Source organism: Mirounga leonina, unplaced genomic scaffold, assembly GCF_011800145.1.
Source record: "Mirounga leonina isolate KUSES-001 unplaced genomic scaffold, KU_Mleo_1.0 Mir_173, whole genome shotgun sequence".
Lineage (NCBI taxonomy): Eukaryota > Metazoa > Chordata > Mammalia > Carnivora > Phocidae > Mirounga > Mirounga leonina.
The window spans coordinates 52,063,563-52,077,208 of record NW_023270447.1 but is presented as its reverse complement, the minus strand read 5'-3'; the positions used below and the strand labels follow the sequence as shown (position 1 = coordinate 52,077,208).

The window sequence follows — 13,646 nt, the reverse complement described above, 5'->3', positions numbered from 1 at the left end:
CCGGGCCTTTGCCGGTAGCGGGGCCCTGTCCAGTCTCGCAATCAGAAACAACCTCCACTCCGGCCCTCCAAACTGGCCCAATGTCCAAACTGACATCAATATTTACTATTAAATCTTCCCACCTAAATGCCACTCTGAGGAGGGCAAGACATGTCCCTGTAACCCCCTTCTTTCCTTTCTCACCCTTTAACTCGTCTCTAAAACAGCCTGTTCCCTACAAATGGCAAGAAGGCCTCCCGAGGAGGAGTAAGGACGGTTCTAATGGAGTGCAGCTCTCTGAGATTCAGTGGAGGGGCGGGGAGAACTCTGGGTCAAGCTCATGGGATGCTGTGTCCAGGGATGTGAGGAGGTGGTTAGAGAAGCCCAGAGAAGGAGGGAGGACATGGCAAAGGGGAGGAACAGGTCCCTGAAGACTCTGCCAACCTCTTGCCAGCCTTGATTCATGGGGCTATCACAGCCCTTCCTACGATTTCAGGAAAACTCTGAAGTTTTCCCACGACTCCAAAATGAGATTGGCAAGGAACTGAATAACGCCCTGATTTTCCAAGAAAAGCTCGGTTAGTTTCATGTCAGATTTGAATAGAGATGAAGAGGAAAGAATTCTGTCTGATGGGAGCTCTCCATTTCTGGGGGACTTGGCGTGGCCCTGAGCTGGGACAGTAGTATTGCTGAGGAGGAGTGTGGCTAACATTTGATGAGCACTTACTCTGTCCCAGCACTTACTCTGTCCCAGAGCACTTACTCTGTCCCAAGTTACCTGGGATAGGCCCCTACTACATCGTTTCATTTAGTTCTCATACAGCAACCCTGTGAGCCAGGCACTGGTAAGTGCCCAGTTTTCTGATAAGATGTAGAGAGTTAACGAGTTGCCCCAAATCATGCTGCTGGGAAGTGGTGGGAGCAGGATTTGAAGCCAGATTGTCTCTCCCTGGTCCACGGGCCTAACTGCGAAACGAACCAGCAGCTAAACCATAGTTTGGTCACTAGGGATCTCCCAGCATATGGCTGAGAACATGCGATAAACAAACCCTGTCTACTCAGGGCGGGAATCCAAGTGCCTGTCACCTACTGCTCATTTTCGCTGAAGTGTATTTCTTAGGGAAATGCCTTCTAGGAAATCATCAGTCAACAGCCTCTGTAGCATACTTTTGCTTTGTATATTCTCAGTATTATCTCTAATATTTTATGGTGTGGTCTCTGCTAATGAACAGCAGAGGGTATCACGGGGTTATACACATCTCCTTTATTATAATCGATATTCAGCTCTCTCAGTGGCACTGCCCCTTATGGAAGGTTTGAATGACATCGTTATAAGATGTTTAAAGAGATTTTAAAGCACAAAGACTACATAAAAGCCACCACCATTACTAGAAGACACTCTGTAAACCACAGCCCAGTTTAGACAATACCGACAGGACCCGGCAAGGATTTCTGTTTACTGGCTGAAGTGGCGCCACCGTGTGGCAGGAATGGAAACACCGTTCACAATTTACCCCAGCTTTGAAGTGGTGTCGTGATTGATTTTTTTTTTTATTCCAGTGAGTTGCATTATTTTAAAGTTGTATACATAAAGTCAGGCTTTATTGTTATCTCATATTACACTATTTCAAATTATCAGGGAGCCTGTAAAGTACAAGGTGAGTGACCCATAGATCGCTGTTCAAAATTGCTCAAACCATGTGAGGTAGATGGAAATTCTGATAACCGGACATTAGGTGTATCACAGAGAGGCCTTGGTTGCACCCAATCTAACGGATCCTCAAAAATGTGGTAACAAACTGACTTAAAGTAGCACTCTGAAATTGAACCAAAGAACCTCGGGATCTCTGGGCCAAAAAGAATGTGTCGGACAATATGGTGACCCTTCGGGAAGGTACATGTTAATCATGTTAATTTAGTCATGGTCACAAGCTTGCTCTGGCTCAGTAGGGTGTCTTCAAATTAGTGTGATGTGAGAATGCATCCTGGATGGATTTCCCTGGTCAAACTCTTTGAGTTCTGGGAATACCTGTTGGCAACCTTGCTTGTCTCAAAGTGTGGTTGTGAGGGTTAATGAGCTTATATAGATCAGTGCACAGCACAGGGGGCCGTCAGTGCTTTTCGGTTGCTTTCCCTTTTACTATTTGAAATGTGCTTTGTGAATTACAAAGTGATAAATGTACAAATGTCATTGACAAATGTTCCTTGTTAGAATGAGGTAGGCGGTACTGGTCCAATGGGAGAGACGAGTGTCAAACACTAAGGTGCCTATGACTCACCAGGGGATCTTGTTAAAATGCGTTCTGTGATTCTCTATGTCTACATTTATCTGTCTACCCAGTGCCTCCACCATTGACCTTCTATGTGGCATTGCTATCTATTTCATATCCCTCTCCCCTGTCAGTCATCTACCTACATATCCTAAAAGCTGTCTGTATCCAGGGGTCTGTCCCTTTAACCTTTCTCAGATAACTCTGTTAACTGTGAATAATTAGAAAGTGAATATTGGCCAGGCGTTTCTTTTATTTCAAACCTAGATTGCTCTAAAAGCCATCATTTTATTGGCCCGTCTGCAGATACTCATCATCTTTGATGGGTACCTTTGTATTGTCTCCGGGGCATCCCTGGGAAGCACTGATCTCCCCATAGACCTGGAAGTTGTGTGTGATTTTTTAAACGCGAAATTCTTGACATCAGCTCCTTTTGTCATTATTATTATTATTATTTTAATATTTTATTTATTTGACAGAGACACAGCCAGAGAGGGAACACAAGCAGGGGGAGTGGGAGAGGGAGAAGCAGGCTCCCCGCAGAGCAGGGAGCCCGATGTGGGGCTCGATCCCAGGACCCTGGGATCATGACCTGAGCCGAAGGCAGACGCTTAATGACTGAGCCACCCAGGCGCCCCTCCTTTTGTCATTATTTGTCCTTTTCTCATATAATCTTAAAAAAAATCTGACTGAGGTTTCTGTGTTGTTGAATTCTGTGAGGTTTTTGCTAACCCAGAGCATACACATGCACACTCTCATTAAGGTTCTTGCCCACTGAAATTGGCAAAGGGGCGGAAAAGAACTGGGGCCTAAGGACCCAGTGGGGATGAAGGTTTCCATTGGGAAGTGGTCTTTTATAACCCATCACACCTAGGAGGTGGGACAAGGCCATTATTTTTGTGTCTTGAGAGTACCTTCAAGTGAATGTCAGATTAGTCATGAGTTAAAAGGACAGATTTTTTTTTTCACATGCCATGAATTCCTCATTCACTGGCTTAATCAAATATCTAGTGTATCCACACGTGAGTTTAAAAAGTTTTTAAATGAGTGTATTTGTCAGGGTTCTCTAGAGAAACAGAAGCAATAGAATATATATAGATATACAGAAAGAGATCTATTATAACGAATTGGCTCACAAGATGATGGAGGCTGAGAAGTCTGTCTGCAAGCTGGAAGTCCAGGAAAGCTGGTGATGTAGCTCCAGTCCAAACCTGAAGGCTTGAGAACCAGGGGTATTGATGTTCTTGGACAGAAGACGGATGTCCAGTTCAAGCAGAGAACAAATTGACCCTTCCTCCGCCTGTTTGTTCTATCCAGACCCTCAGTGGATTGGAGGATGCGCAATCTTCTTTACTCAGTCTATTGATTCAAACGCTAATCTCTTCCAGAAACATCCTCACAGACACACCAGAAGTAATGTTTTACCACCTACCTGAGCATCCCTTAGCCCAGTCAAGTTGATGCATAAAATTAACCATCACAATGGGGCAGGGAGCACATTTTTTATACTTGGGTTTCAATTTTTTGTATTTAAATACTTTTTCACATACTGTTTCTCTTTAAAGGTTTGGAGTTTGTTACAACAAATCCCACTAAATCAATTTTTGAGGCCTGGCCTGTGAGTTTCCTTATTTTAAGCAATATTTAGTCCAGGTAAGAGCCAATAGAACTGAAGAATGTGGGGCTGCCAGGCCAAGTCTAGGTACTAGTCCCTGTCATTTCTTTAAAACCTGGGTCTCTTTTTCATTGAGATGTGAAATCTTCTGATGTCTATTTAAAGTTTGTTGTCCTTAAGAACTTTGATTTTGAATAAGAATATTACTTTAAGGGGCGCCTTAAAGTCGGTTAAGCATCTGACTCTGATTTTGGCTCAGGGCATGATCTCAGGGTCCTTGGATCAAGCCCCGTGTTGGGCTCTGTGCTCAACGCCGAGTCTGCTTAAGATTCTCTCTCTCCCTCTCTCCCCCACACGCACACTCTCTCTCTCTCTCTCACAAAAAAACAAAAACAAAAACAACAACAACAAAAATTTTAACCTGACCACCATGTTCTGCTGTTTCATATTAATTTGAAGCAGAGCAAAACTCTGGGATTACTCAATACAAACAATGTACTCTTCAGGATTCTCTAAGTAGAGGAACTTTCTTGGCCTTTACATAGCAAAAGTTGATGTTTCCAGTCTTCCAACTCATGGTTACCCTTAACGTGATACAGGCACGAAGGCCATCCCAAAGAAAAAGAAGGAAAGCTGCTATCCATGACAGGTCTCGTGTTAGGCACCTGGGTGCATAAATAAAAGCAAGATCCCTGTCTTGGAGGACCTCAAAATCTATTGTGGGAGATGAACTATTAATGAAATCAATCATAATCTAGTTAGGGTTCACGTATATGACAATAAAGGAGGGTAAATGTGCAATGGAGGGAGGGATGTGTTCTTGTGGGAAAGAGGAAGGATGAGGACTGAGGAAGACTTCATGGAGGTTGTGGGTTTTAAAGTGGGGTTTGGAGGATGTTGGGGTATACTAGGCAGAGATGCATGGAAAGAACATCCTAGATGGAGTCACAGCTAAACAAAAGGCATGGAGTAAGGACAAGGTCTGGGAATGCTGAGTAGTTCAGTGTGATTACGGCATAGGATCCCTGGGGTGACATGATGGTGTTGAGGAGCAAGAATTGCTCTCCCCTTCAAGGGTCCTTCTAGTTGGACTCAGAATCAAATTGACACGAGACAGAGTTACAGGGGGAAATCAGATTTAATAGTCTACATATGAGGAATCCACACAGACATGGATATTCCAAGGACAGTCAGGCAAAATGAGGTATATACCTGAACTATCTGTTTAATATTACATAATATGAAACAACTATCAGGTATATATCGGAACCATTCTGAACTAAGGAGAAGTGGGATAAGAGTCTGGGACTTTGGAGGAAAGGAATGCAATTCACAGGGCAATAAGAAGAACAGCAGATGTTTGGTAAATTAGATGTATGTTCTGTAATAAAGGTGGATCACGCAGATAAAATTTACCTCTGCTAAAAGCGCTTATTCTGGGAAAACCCCTCAATTTAGATTCTTCTATGTAGTTAAAGGGGGGGGGCAAAAGTTTCTCTTGAGCCTGCAGGGTCTTGATTGCTTTCAGCTCAAAATAACATTCATGTCAGAGTGGCCCATCTTGGGGTGGCCTGCCTTCGACCCTACAGTGGGTACTGGAAAAGCAGGTGAGGGCCAGAATTAGAAGGCCTTGGCCACTGGTGTGAGGGGTTAGATTTGTTCCTATCAGCCATGCACCTATGGAAGGCTTTTGAGCCCCTCTTTCAGCTGTTATATTGGATGAGCACTATTCCTTGGCCTTCTGTCTCTAGAAGTAAGCCACTGCTCTTCTGTTGGGTCCTCTGTTTCTTCTGGGTCCTCAGATCCCCTTAGCTCTACATAGCTCCTAATGTTTGGTTCAGGTTTCAAGGCTTTGAAAACTGTCTGGATTTGGTGGAATTATTATTATTATTATGTTTTTTAAGTAGGCTCCATGCCCAGTGTGGAGCCCAACAAGGGGCTTGAACTCACAGCCCTGAGATCAAGACCTGAACTGAGGTCAAGAGTCGGAAATTTAACTGACTGAGCTACCCAGGTACGCCTGGTGGAATGATCTTTTTAAGAAAAAATTTTATATTCTCTCTCTGGCCCTATGCACTGTAGGCAAATGGCACTGATGTTTTAGGTTTGGGTCAGCTTTGTCTGTTCTCCCCTCAGGGAAGGAGGATTAGATATTCAGCATTTTCGAGTTTTATGTTCAGTTCTTAAGGATTTGTAGTCACCACCGAGTAAGTGTCAGAGCTGGTTGGTGATCTTTCTGTTCTACCAGGGGTACCTGACTAGATTAAAGACAGAGCTGAGACAAAAACTCTGGTCTTTTGACTTCCAGTCCAGGGCTCTTTCTAATGTGCTCCAGCTTCTGGCACTGCTTAGCCAGCTATGGGCCGGACCAAATGTACGGCTACCTCAGACACACAGGGCCCTGACTGAGAGAGCTGCAGCTAAGAAAAGTCCAAGTTCCCAGAATGGAATTCTGTACCTCAAAGCAGCCAACATGGTTTTATGTCTTTTGATACTTCTTCCTTCTGTGAAATGGGAGCAGAGCCTACCTAATAGCTCAGCTGCCGCTGAGAGCGGGGAATGGAGTGTGATGGGGTTATTTGTCTTGTGATGGGTGAGGGACAACAGATCTCTGTTCCAGTCCTATAATCTTTTAAAAAAAGATTTTATTTATTTATTTGAGAGAGAGAGAGAGCGACAAAGAGCATGAGAGAGAGCAAGCACGGGGGGAGGGCAGAGGGAGAGGGAGAAGCAGGCTCCCCGCTGAGCAGGGAGCCCGATGCAGGGTTCCATCCTAAGACCTAGGGATCATGACCCGAGCCCAAGGCAGACGCTTAACGGACTGAGCCACCCAGGCGCCCCCAGTCCTATAATCTTAGAGTCAGAGTTGGAAGGAAACGTGGAGGTGATTTGTGGTGACAGGCAGCCTCATGCAGTCCAGAGTACGGAATACGCCCTAGAACCGCGGCAGAGCTTCCTGCCTTTGGAAGTATTCAAGCTGAGAAAGCATATTCAAGCTGAAGAGATGCTGCTCAAAAGGGGCGTTCTGCACAGAACAGGTGGCTGGACGGGCGGCTCCACGCTTCGGGCTCCTCTAATACCGGCTCAGGCGAGGCCGCAGGGCAGCTGGGCGGTGTTAACCCTGGGAGGTCAGAGATCTTCCATAGCGTGTACGTCACGAGTCCCAGTAACAACAACAACCATCATCGCCATTTACTGCTCACAGCGCCAGGCACTGTACATACCAAGTTACCTCATTTCAGATCTAGGATCGTGAAAGGTACGTTGAATGATCGCTCATAAACCTCTATTTCTTAGACGAGGAAACATAGGTTTAAAATTGTGCCCACGATCTCCTTGGGAGGGAGCCTAGATCAACTTTAGGGTTTATTAGATTCTTGTTTCCTTCTTTTCTTTTTCCTTCCTTTCTTTTCCCTCAGCTCCAGCTTCTATCTTGCGCCGAAACAGGAGAAGGGAGTGGCCTCGGAGCTCGGTTTCCCGCCGCCTCGGGAGCCGCAGGGAGACCCACAGCAAGGGCAGCCGAGTGGGGACGCCCCCCAGTGGGCTGGACCCTGGGAGCTATTGGTGCGTGCGGGGCGGGGCGGGGCGGGCGCTCCCGTGGGCGGGGCCAGGGGCCGGAAGTCCCGCGAGCCGGGCCGCTGTCCCTGACGCAGCGACGCGTGGGCCTGGGCTTGGCGGCCTTGTCTCGTCCTCGCGAACTCCCATCCCCCCATCCTTCCAGCCGCCGCAGCCGCAGCCGCAGCCTCCCGGGACGATGGTGGCCCGCCTGCTGCTGCTGCGCGCCTGGCCCCGGGGCCCTGCGGTTGGCCCGGGACCCCTGTGTCGGCCCCTTAGCTCAGGCTCGGGGTCCCGCGAGTACCTGCAGCTCAGCATCGTGCCCACTATGCACTTCCAGGACAGCCTGCCCAGGTGAGCCCGGCCTCCCGGTCCCCGTCGCCCGCTGGGATCGGCCCCAACCTTCACACCAGTCACTCACGACTCTTGTACTGAACCCGTTCCCACCCCCCAAACTCCTACCTGGGACGCTGTCGCAACGCGAAATCTAGAAATCCTTCACTTTGAGAATCTCCTGGCACAGGAATCTCAGAACTTTGGCATTCCCTACCAGCACCCCCCCCCCCCCCCCCATTGCTTGCTCAGATTCTCTCTCCAGTAACCCAGCTTCCATCCAGATACCGGAGAGTCCCTCACATTTCTTCCTGAAAAATGCCCACCCTGCATATCTCCAGCACCACCCTTACCCCTCCAACTAGGGTGTCCCCTGATGTACTTTCATGACTGCCCCCCCCCCCGCCCCCGTTCCTGCCCAGAATATGGACAGGCCAATTCCTGATACATAGTAGTTACTCTCCCTCAACTTTTCCCAGCACTCCATCTTCAAGCCAGTTGCTCAGCCCCACTCACCATGCCTCCAATACTCTGCTCTTTTAGCAGCCCATGGGTCACCCAGCACACTCTCAAGTGCTCACCTTACCCTCCTCCAACCTCATCACTCCGAGTCCTGTCTTCACCTGGAGGCCTTCACGTTCCAAAACTTCAAGTACCCCCGAGGTTTCTCTCCCTAATATATCCTCCCTAACACACATTATCTTCTGCAGATTCAGCCCCCTCGCAGAATTCTAGACGCTCCCCTCAGTGCCCCTCCCAAACTCTAATTCAGCTTAGATCCAAACCCACCCCCCAAATTTTTCTGTGTTCTTCCTCACCTGAGCTTACTCCCTCCTTCTAACACTTTGCCCAGAGTCGACTTCCCCTATGAAAACAGTTCCAATAAATCTTCCTCTCCTTTTCCCTCATTCAGTATTTTCTTTTCTTTTCCCACCTGGTATTTTCTTTAATTTGACTTCCCAGTTTTCCCAGTCTTTGAACTCCCAGCCTTAATCTGAGCCAGCCAAGGCTCCTTTTCCAATGTTAGAAAACCAGACTTTAACTTCTCTGCTTACTCACCAGTTAGTTCCCGGTGCCAAATCCCAAAATTGTCTCAAAGACCCTTCTCACTTCCTTTCTCACCAAACTGCCACCAGGGATCTCCCAGTCCAGGACCTGGAGGCCAGGGCTCCCCACCCCATGAACAAAACAAAGATTGTGTGTCACAGGCGTCACCCCCAACTACCAGGTTGCTGTTTTTCTCCACATCCAGCAACTGTGTAACCCACTGTCATCTTTGCCCACCCCCACCCTCTCAGGAATGGCATCTGAGGTGATTATTGTGAAATAACAGTGTCCAGACATCTAAAGTGGACTAAAATGAGATTATCTAGCCCCAACCCCACTGCTTAAATTTGGCAGGAGGAAGGGAGAAAAGAAAAGTGCCTCTGGGTGAAGCCTGGAACTTACCTCCTCCTTACCAGCCTGTGTGTGAGCTGAGCCTGTATGTGGGTGAAGGGTGAGAAATGACAGAACCTGTCTTCACTTGCCAAGCCCAGTAGTATTTGACTTTCTGGCAGGCCTGGGCTCTAGTCAGGTTTAATATCAGAGGGATTTTCTCCATTTTAGAATTGGAAAGCTGGGAGTAATACTCAAGATCATTTCCTCCAACCTACAGCACAAAAAATCTGTAGGAATTGAGCTAAAAACAGTAGTACTGAGTCCTCACCCATACATAACTTTGAACAAGGACCACCAGGCCTCCATTACCTTAGCTGTAAATTGGTGGTTAAATAAGATGAGATTCCTTTTATCTCAGATTCTAGACTGGTAAAATGTATTATCTTTGGCACTCATTTTGATGTCCCACTTGGTGAAAAGCCCTGCCTTTGAAGTCTAGTAGAACTTGGTTTCAGATTCTAGATGTGACACTTAGTAACTTCAGGCAATTCAGTTAACTTTGAGCCACAGTTCTTACCAGCGAGGTAGGAATGAAACACTCACTATTGTGAGCAGAGTGAGGTAAGATGCCAACAATAGGGAACTATCCTAATTAGTTTTCCTGGGAAGGACTAGTCCCTTTGTGGTAGTCCAACTGGATCTCCCTCCCTCCCTCCCTCTTCCTGTTCCTGTCATATCACTGCCGCCTTTTTTTTTTTTTAAAAGATTTTATTTATTTATTTGAGAGAGACAGAGAGTGATCATGAGCGGGGGAAGCGGCAGAGGGAGAGGGAGAAGCAGGCTCCCCACTGAGCAGGGAGGCCCACGCAGGGCTCAATCCCAGGACCCGGAGATCACGGCCTGAACCGAAGGCAGACGCTCAACCGACTGAGCCACCCAGGCGCCCCCATCACTGCTGCCTTTTGACCATTTCCCTCTAGGTACCCGTGCACTGTCATTTATTTGTTTTAAGTGTTAATGATTTTTTTCTTTGCTCCTTTTTAGTGTGCTCAAATATACGTCATATAAAATTTAGCATTTTAACTACTTTTATTATTTTATTTTTATTTTTTAAAAATTTTATTATGTTATGTTAGTCACCGTACAATACATCATTAGTTTTTGATGTGGTGATCCACGATCCATTGTTTTCGTATAACACCCGGTGCTCCATGCAGTACGTGCCCTCCTTAATAACCATCACCGGGCTAACCAATCCCCCCTCCCCCCTCCCCTCTAAAACCCTGTTTGTTCCTCAGAGTCCATAGTCTCTCATGGTTCATCTCTCCCTCCAATTCCCCCCTCCATTTTTCCCTTCCTTCTCCTAATGTCCTCCATGCCATTTCTTATGTTCCACAAATAAGTGAAACCATATGATAATTGACTTTCTCTGCTTGACTTATTTCACTTAGCATAATCTCCTCCAGTCCCATCCATGTTGATGTAAAAATTGGGTATTCATCTTTTCTGATGGCTGAGTAATATTCCATCGTATATATGTTAACTACTTTTAGATGTATAGTTCAGTTAGGTGTTACTTTTAAGGGCCATATTTATATACACTGAAGAGTTAACCTCAAAATATAAAACTGCACGTCCTGAGGGGACAAAGGGTGGATCAACCTGACCTACTCATTCACATTATTAATTTGAGAAACATTTATTGGTATGGATTTGGAGACCAATCAGTCATGGTGAGGAGCATACCATACAGTGGGGAAGATTTGACAGGTAAACAGATAGTTAAGATAAAATGTGATAAATGGGAAGCAGCATTTCATGATTGTCATCCTGAAAATAAAGAGCTGCAGTGAGAGGCAAATGAATGTTTATTTGGGATTAAAGAATCACTGTGTGGGGAGCACAAATTCAAGTAAATACCCAAATAGGATTCCTACTTGTAGGGTGAAAGCAACAGGTTTTTATGAGGAAGAGGAAGGGGGCAATTACATGAGTTGAATAAAAGGGGGAAAAATGTTTATGCATGTTTACAAGCCAAACTACTTCGGTTATACGTTAACTGCTGACTTTTTTTTTCCCAGGAAGTCCATAACCATCAGTCTTTTGATCAGGGTGTTTGTTCTTCTGTTGACTTCTCAGTTGCTTAAGACAATTACCGTTTTGTCCAGAAGGTTTTGGCCAGTTCAAACAAAAGCAAGTAAGGCGGTTTCTCCACAATGGCTGCTCCAACTCCATTTTAAAATGGCTCCAGGGGGGGCGCCTGGGTGGCTCAGTTGGTTAAGCGACTGCCTTCGGCTCAGGTCATGATCCTGGAGTCCCGGGATCGAGTCCCGCATCGGGCTCCCTGCTCGGCGGGGAGTCTGCTTCTCTCTCTGACTCTCTCCCCTCTCATGCTCTCTGTCTCTCATTCTCTCTGTCTCAAATAAATAAATAAAATCTTAAAAAAAATAAAAATAAAAATAAAAAAATAAAAAAATAAAAAAAAATAAAAAATAAAATAAAATGGCTCCAGGGATGCCTGGGTGGCTCAGTCGGTTAAGCGTCTGCCTGCCTTCGGCTCAGGTCATGATCTCTGGGTCCTGGGAATGAGCCCCACATCAGGCTTCCTACTGAGCAGGGAGTCTGCTTCTTTCTCTCTCTCTCTCCTTCTGCCCCTCCCCACCACACATTCTTTCTTTCTCCCAAATAAAGAAATAAAATTTTTAAAAAAGAAACTTAAAAAATAAATACATAAAAGACCTAGTGGGAGTGGCTAGTGAAGAGTAATAGCTAGTCGGGGCCAAACTGGATGTTGCTGAGCTGATGGAAGGAAATAGATAATACATTGCTAAGTTCTTGATAATACTTCACTTGATCCTCATAGTAGCCCAGTGAGCTATTAACAAATGGCAAAAGAGGGGGGCAAAGAGATAAGAAATTTGACTGAGATCACATGAATAGTAAGTGACGGTTTGGGTGCAAACCCAGATCTGTGGGATTCCAAAGGCTGTGAACTTCACCTCTCCATATACTAGATATGTTGGTGATAAACCTATGCTAGATGGACGTGGAACTTGATAGATAGGATTTCAGATCTCTCTGTGAGGCCATTCCTCTCCATCTCCTGCCTGGGACATCAAGAAATTTGCCACCTATCACCCTATAACTAGAAATGCAGTGGCAGAGCTGTGACTCAAGCCTGGGTCTCCATCTCATTCTCTTTCCACTGTGACAGTAGTTCTTACCCTTCTACATTTCACAGATCATTAAAATTATGGGGGGGAAATATTGTTGACATTATTTCTTAAAAGAAAGGACCTTTAGTGACTCCCGTCCCCCATCCAAAAAAAGTGAGACAATCTCAGAATTAAGGGCAGACTTCTAAATGAAGTACGTTTAGCTTTGTGAAAAGCTCACTATACTGTCCATGTTTTTTCATTTCACTGTGAACCAGTAATTTCATAAACGTGGCCATCATCTGCCAAAGTATTAGATAATCCAGTGATGTGGACGGTATTGCTATTTGGCATTTACACTGAAGGCATTTTATATAAGGCAAAAATGAAAACCTGGTAAATTGGCATATTTATTATCTTTTTTTTTAAAGGATTTTTATTTTTATTTATTTTTTTTCTTTTTTTAAAGATTTTATTTATTTATTTGAGAGAGAGAGAATGAGAGACAGAGAGCATGAGAGGGAGGAGGGTCAGAGGGAGAAGCAGACTCCCTGCCGAGCAGGGAGCCCGATATGGGACTCGATCCTGGGACTCCAGGATCATGACCTGAGCCGAAGGCAGTCACTTAACCAACTGAGCCACCCAGGCGCCCCATATTTATTATCTTTTAAAAATTTTTTTATATAGAGGGGTGCGTAGGTGGCTCACTTGGTTAAGTGTCTGACTTGGTTTCAGCTCAGGTCATGATCTCGAGGTTATGGGATCAAGCCCTGCCGTGGGGCTCTGTGCTCAGTAGGGAGTCTGCTTCAGATTCTCTCTCCCTCTCATTCACTCTCTCTCAAATAAATAAATAAAATCTTCAAAACAATTTTTATACAGAAAACAGGTGATTTACAGAAAACTGGTATCCATGATAAAAAGTTTATATTTTTTTAATCCATACTGCCTTAATTTAGTTCCACTGAGAAAATTCAGTTTCTTTTTTTTTTTTTTTTTGAAAATTCAGTTTCTGTTGTATTAATAACCCCAAAATAAATCATCATTCTGAAGACTTGCTTTTCCCCACTAAAGTAAGTTCAGGCTAGGTTTAACACTTGAGCTTTCAATAAGGACTGTTTTTTATAAAACTGTCATTGCATCTAATTGAGAATTTTGTTTAAAGAGAGGAACTTTTGTTAGTGTCCCTATTAAAACAAAGTCTTGAAAAGGGTAAGTAGGTAACTTTGTAATTATGAGGTAACTGAGGTAGTATTTGGGATTTCTGTGTAAGTCCATGAATATAAGGACAGTACTCACAATGTTAAAGTGTTGTGAGTAGTTACTCAGTACAGCCTAAGTCCATAATGACTGTAAATAATT

The 13,646-nt window shown here is 45.1% G+C and overlaps 1 protein-coding gene across 4 annotated transcripts in view; it reads left to right on the top strand.

Moving 5' to 3' along the window:
- CPT2 (carnitine palmitoyltransferase 2) overlaps window positions 1-13,646 on the top strand; it is a 102,258-nt gene that overhangs the window by 67,655 nt on the left and 20,957 nt on the right. For 3 of the 4 annotated variants that reach the window (XM_035018524.1, XM_035018522.1, XM_035018521.1), the window contains exon 4: window positions 7,284-7,428. In XM_035018524.1, coding sequence (XP_034874415.1) covers window positions 7,284-7,428 — 145 coding nt within the window. Of the gene's footprint in view, window positions 1-7,283; window positions 7,429-7,501; window positions 7,774-13,646 lie in introns of those variants that run through there. The other variant, XM_035018523.1, reaches the window with a different exon arrangement.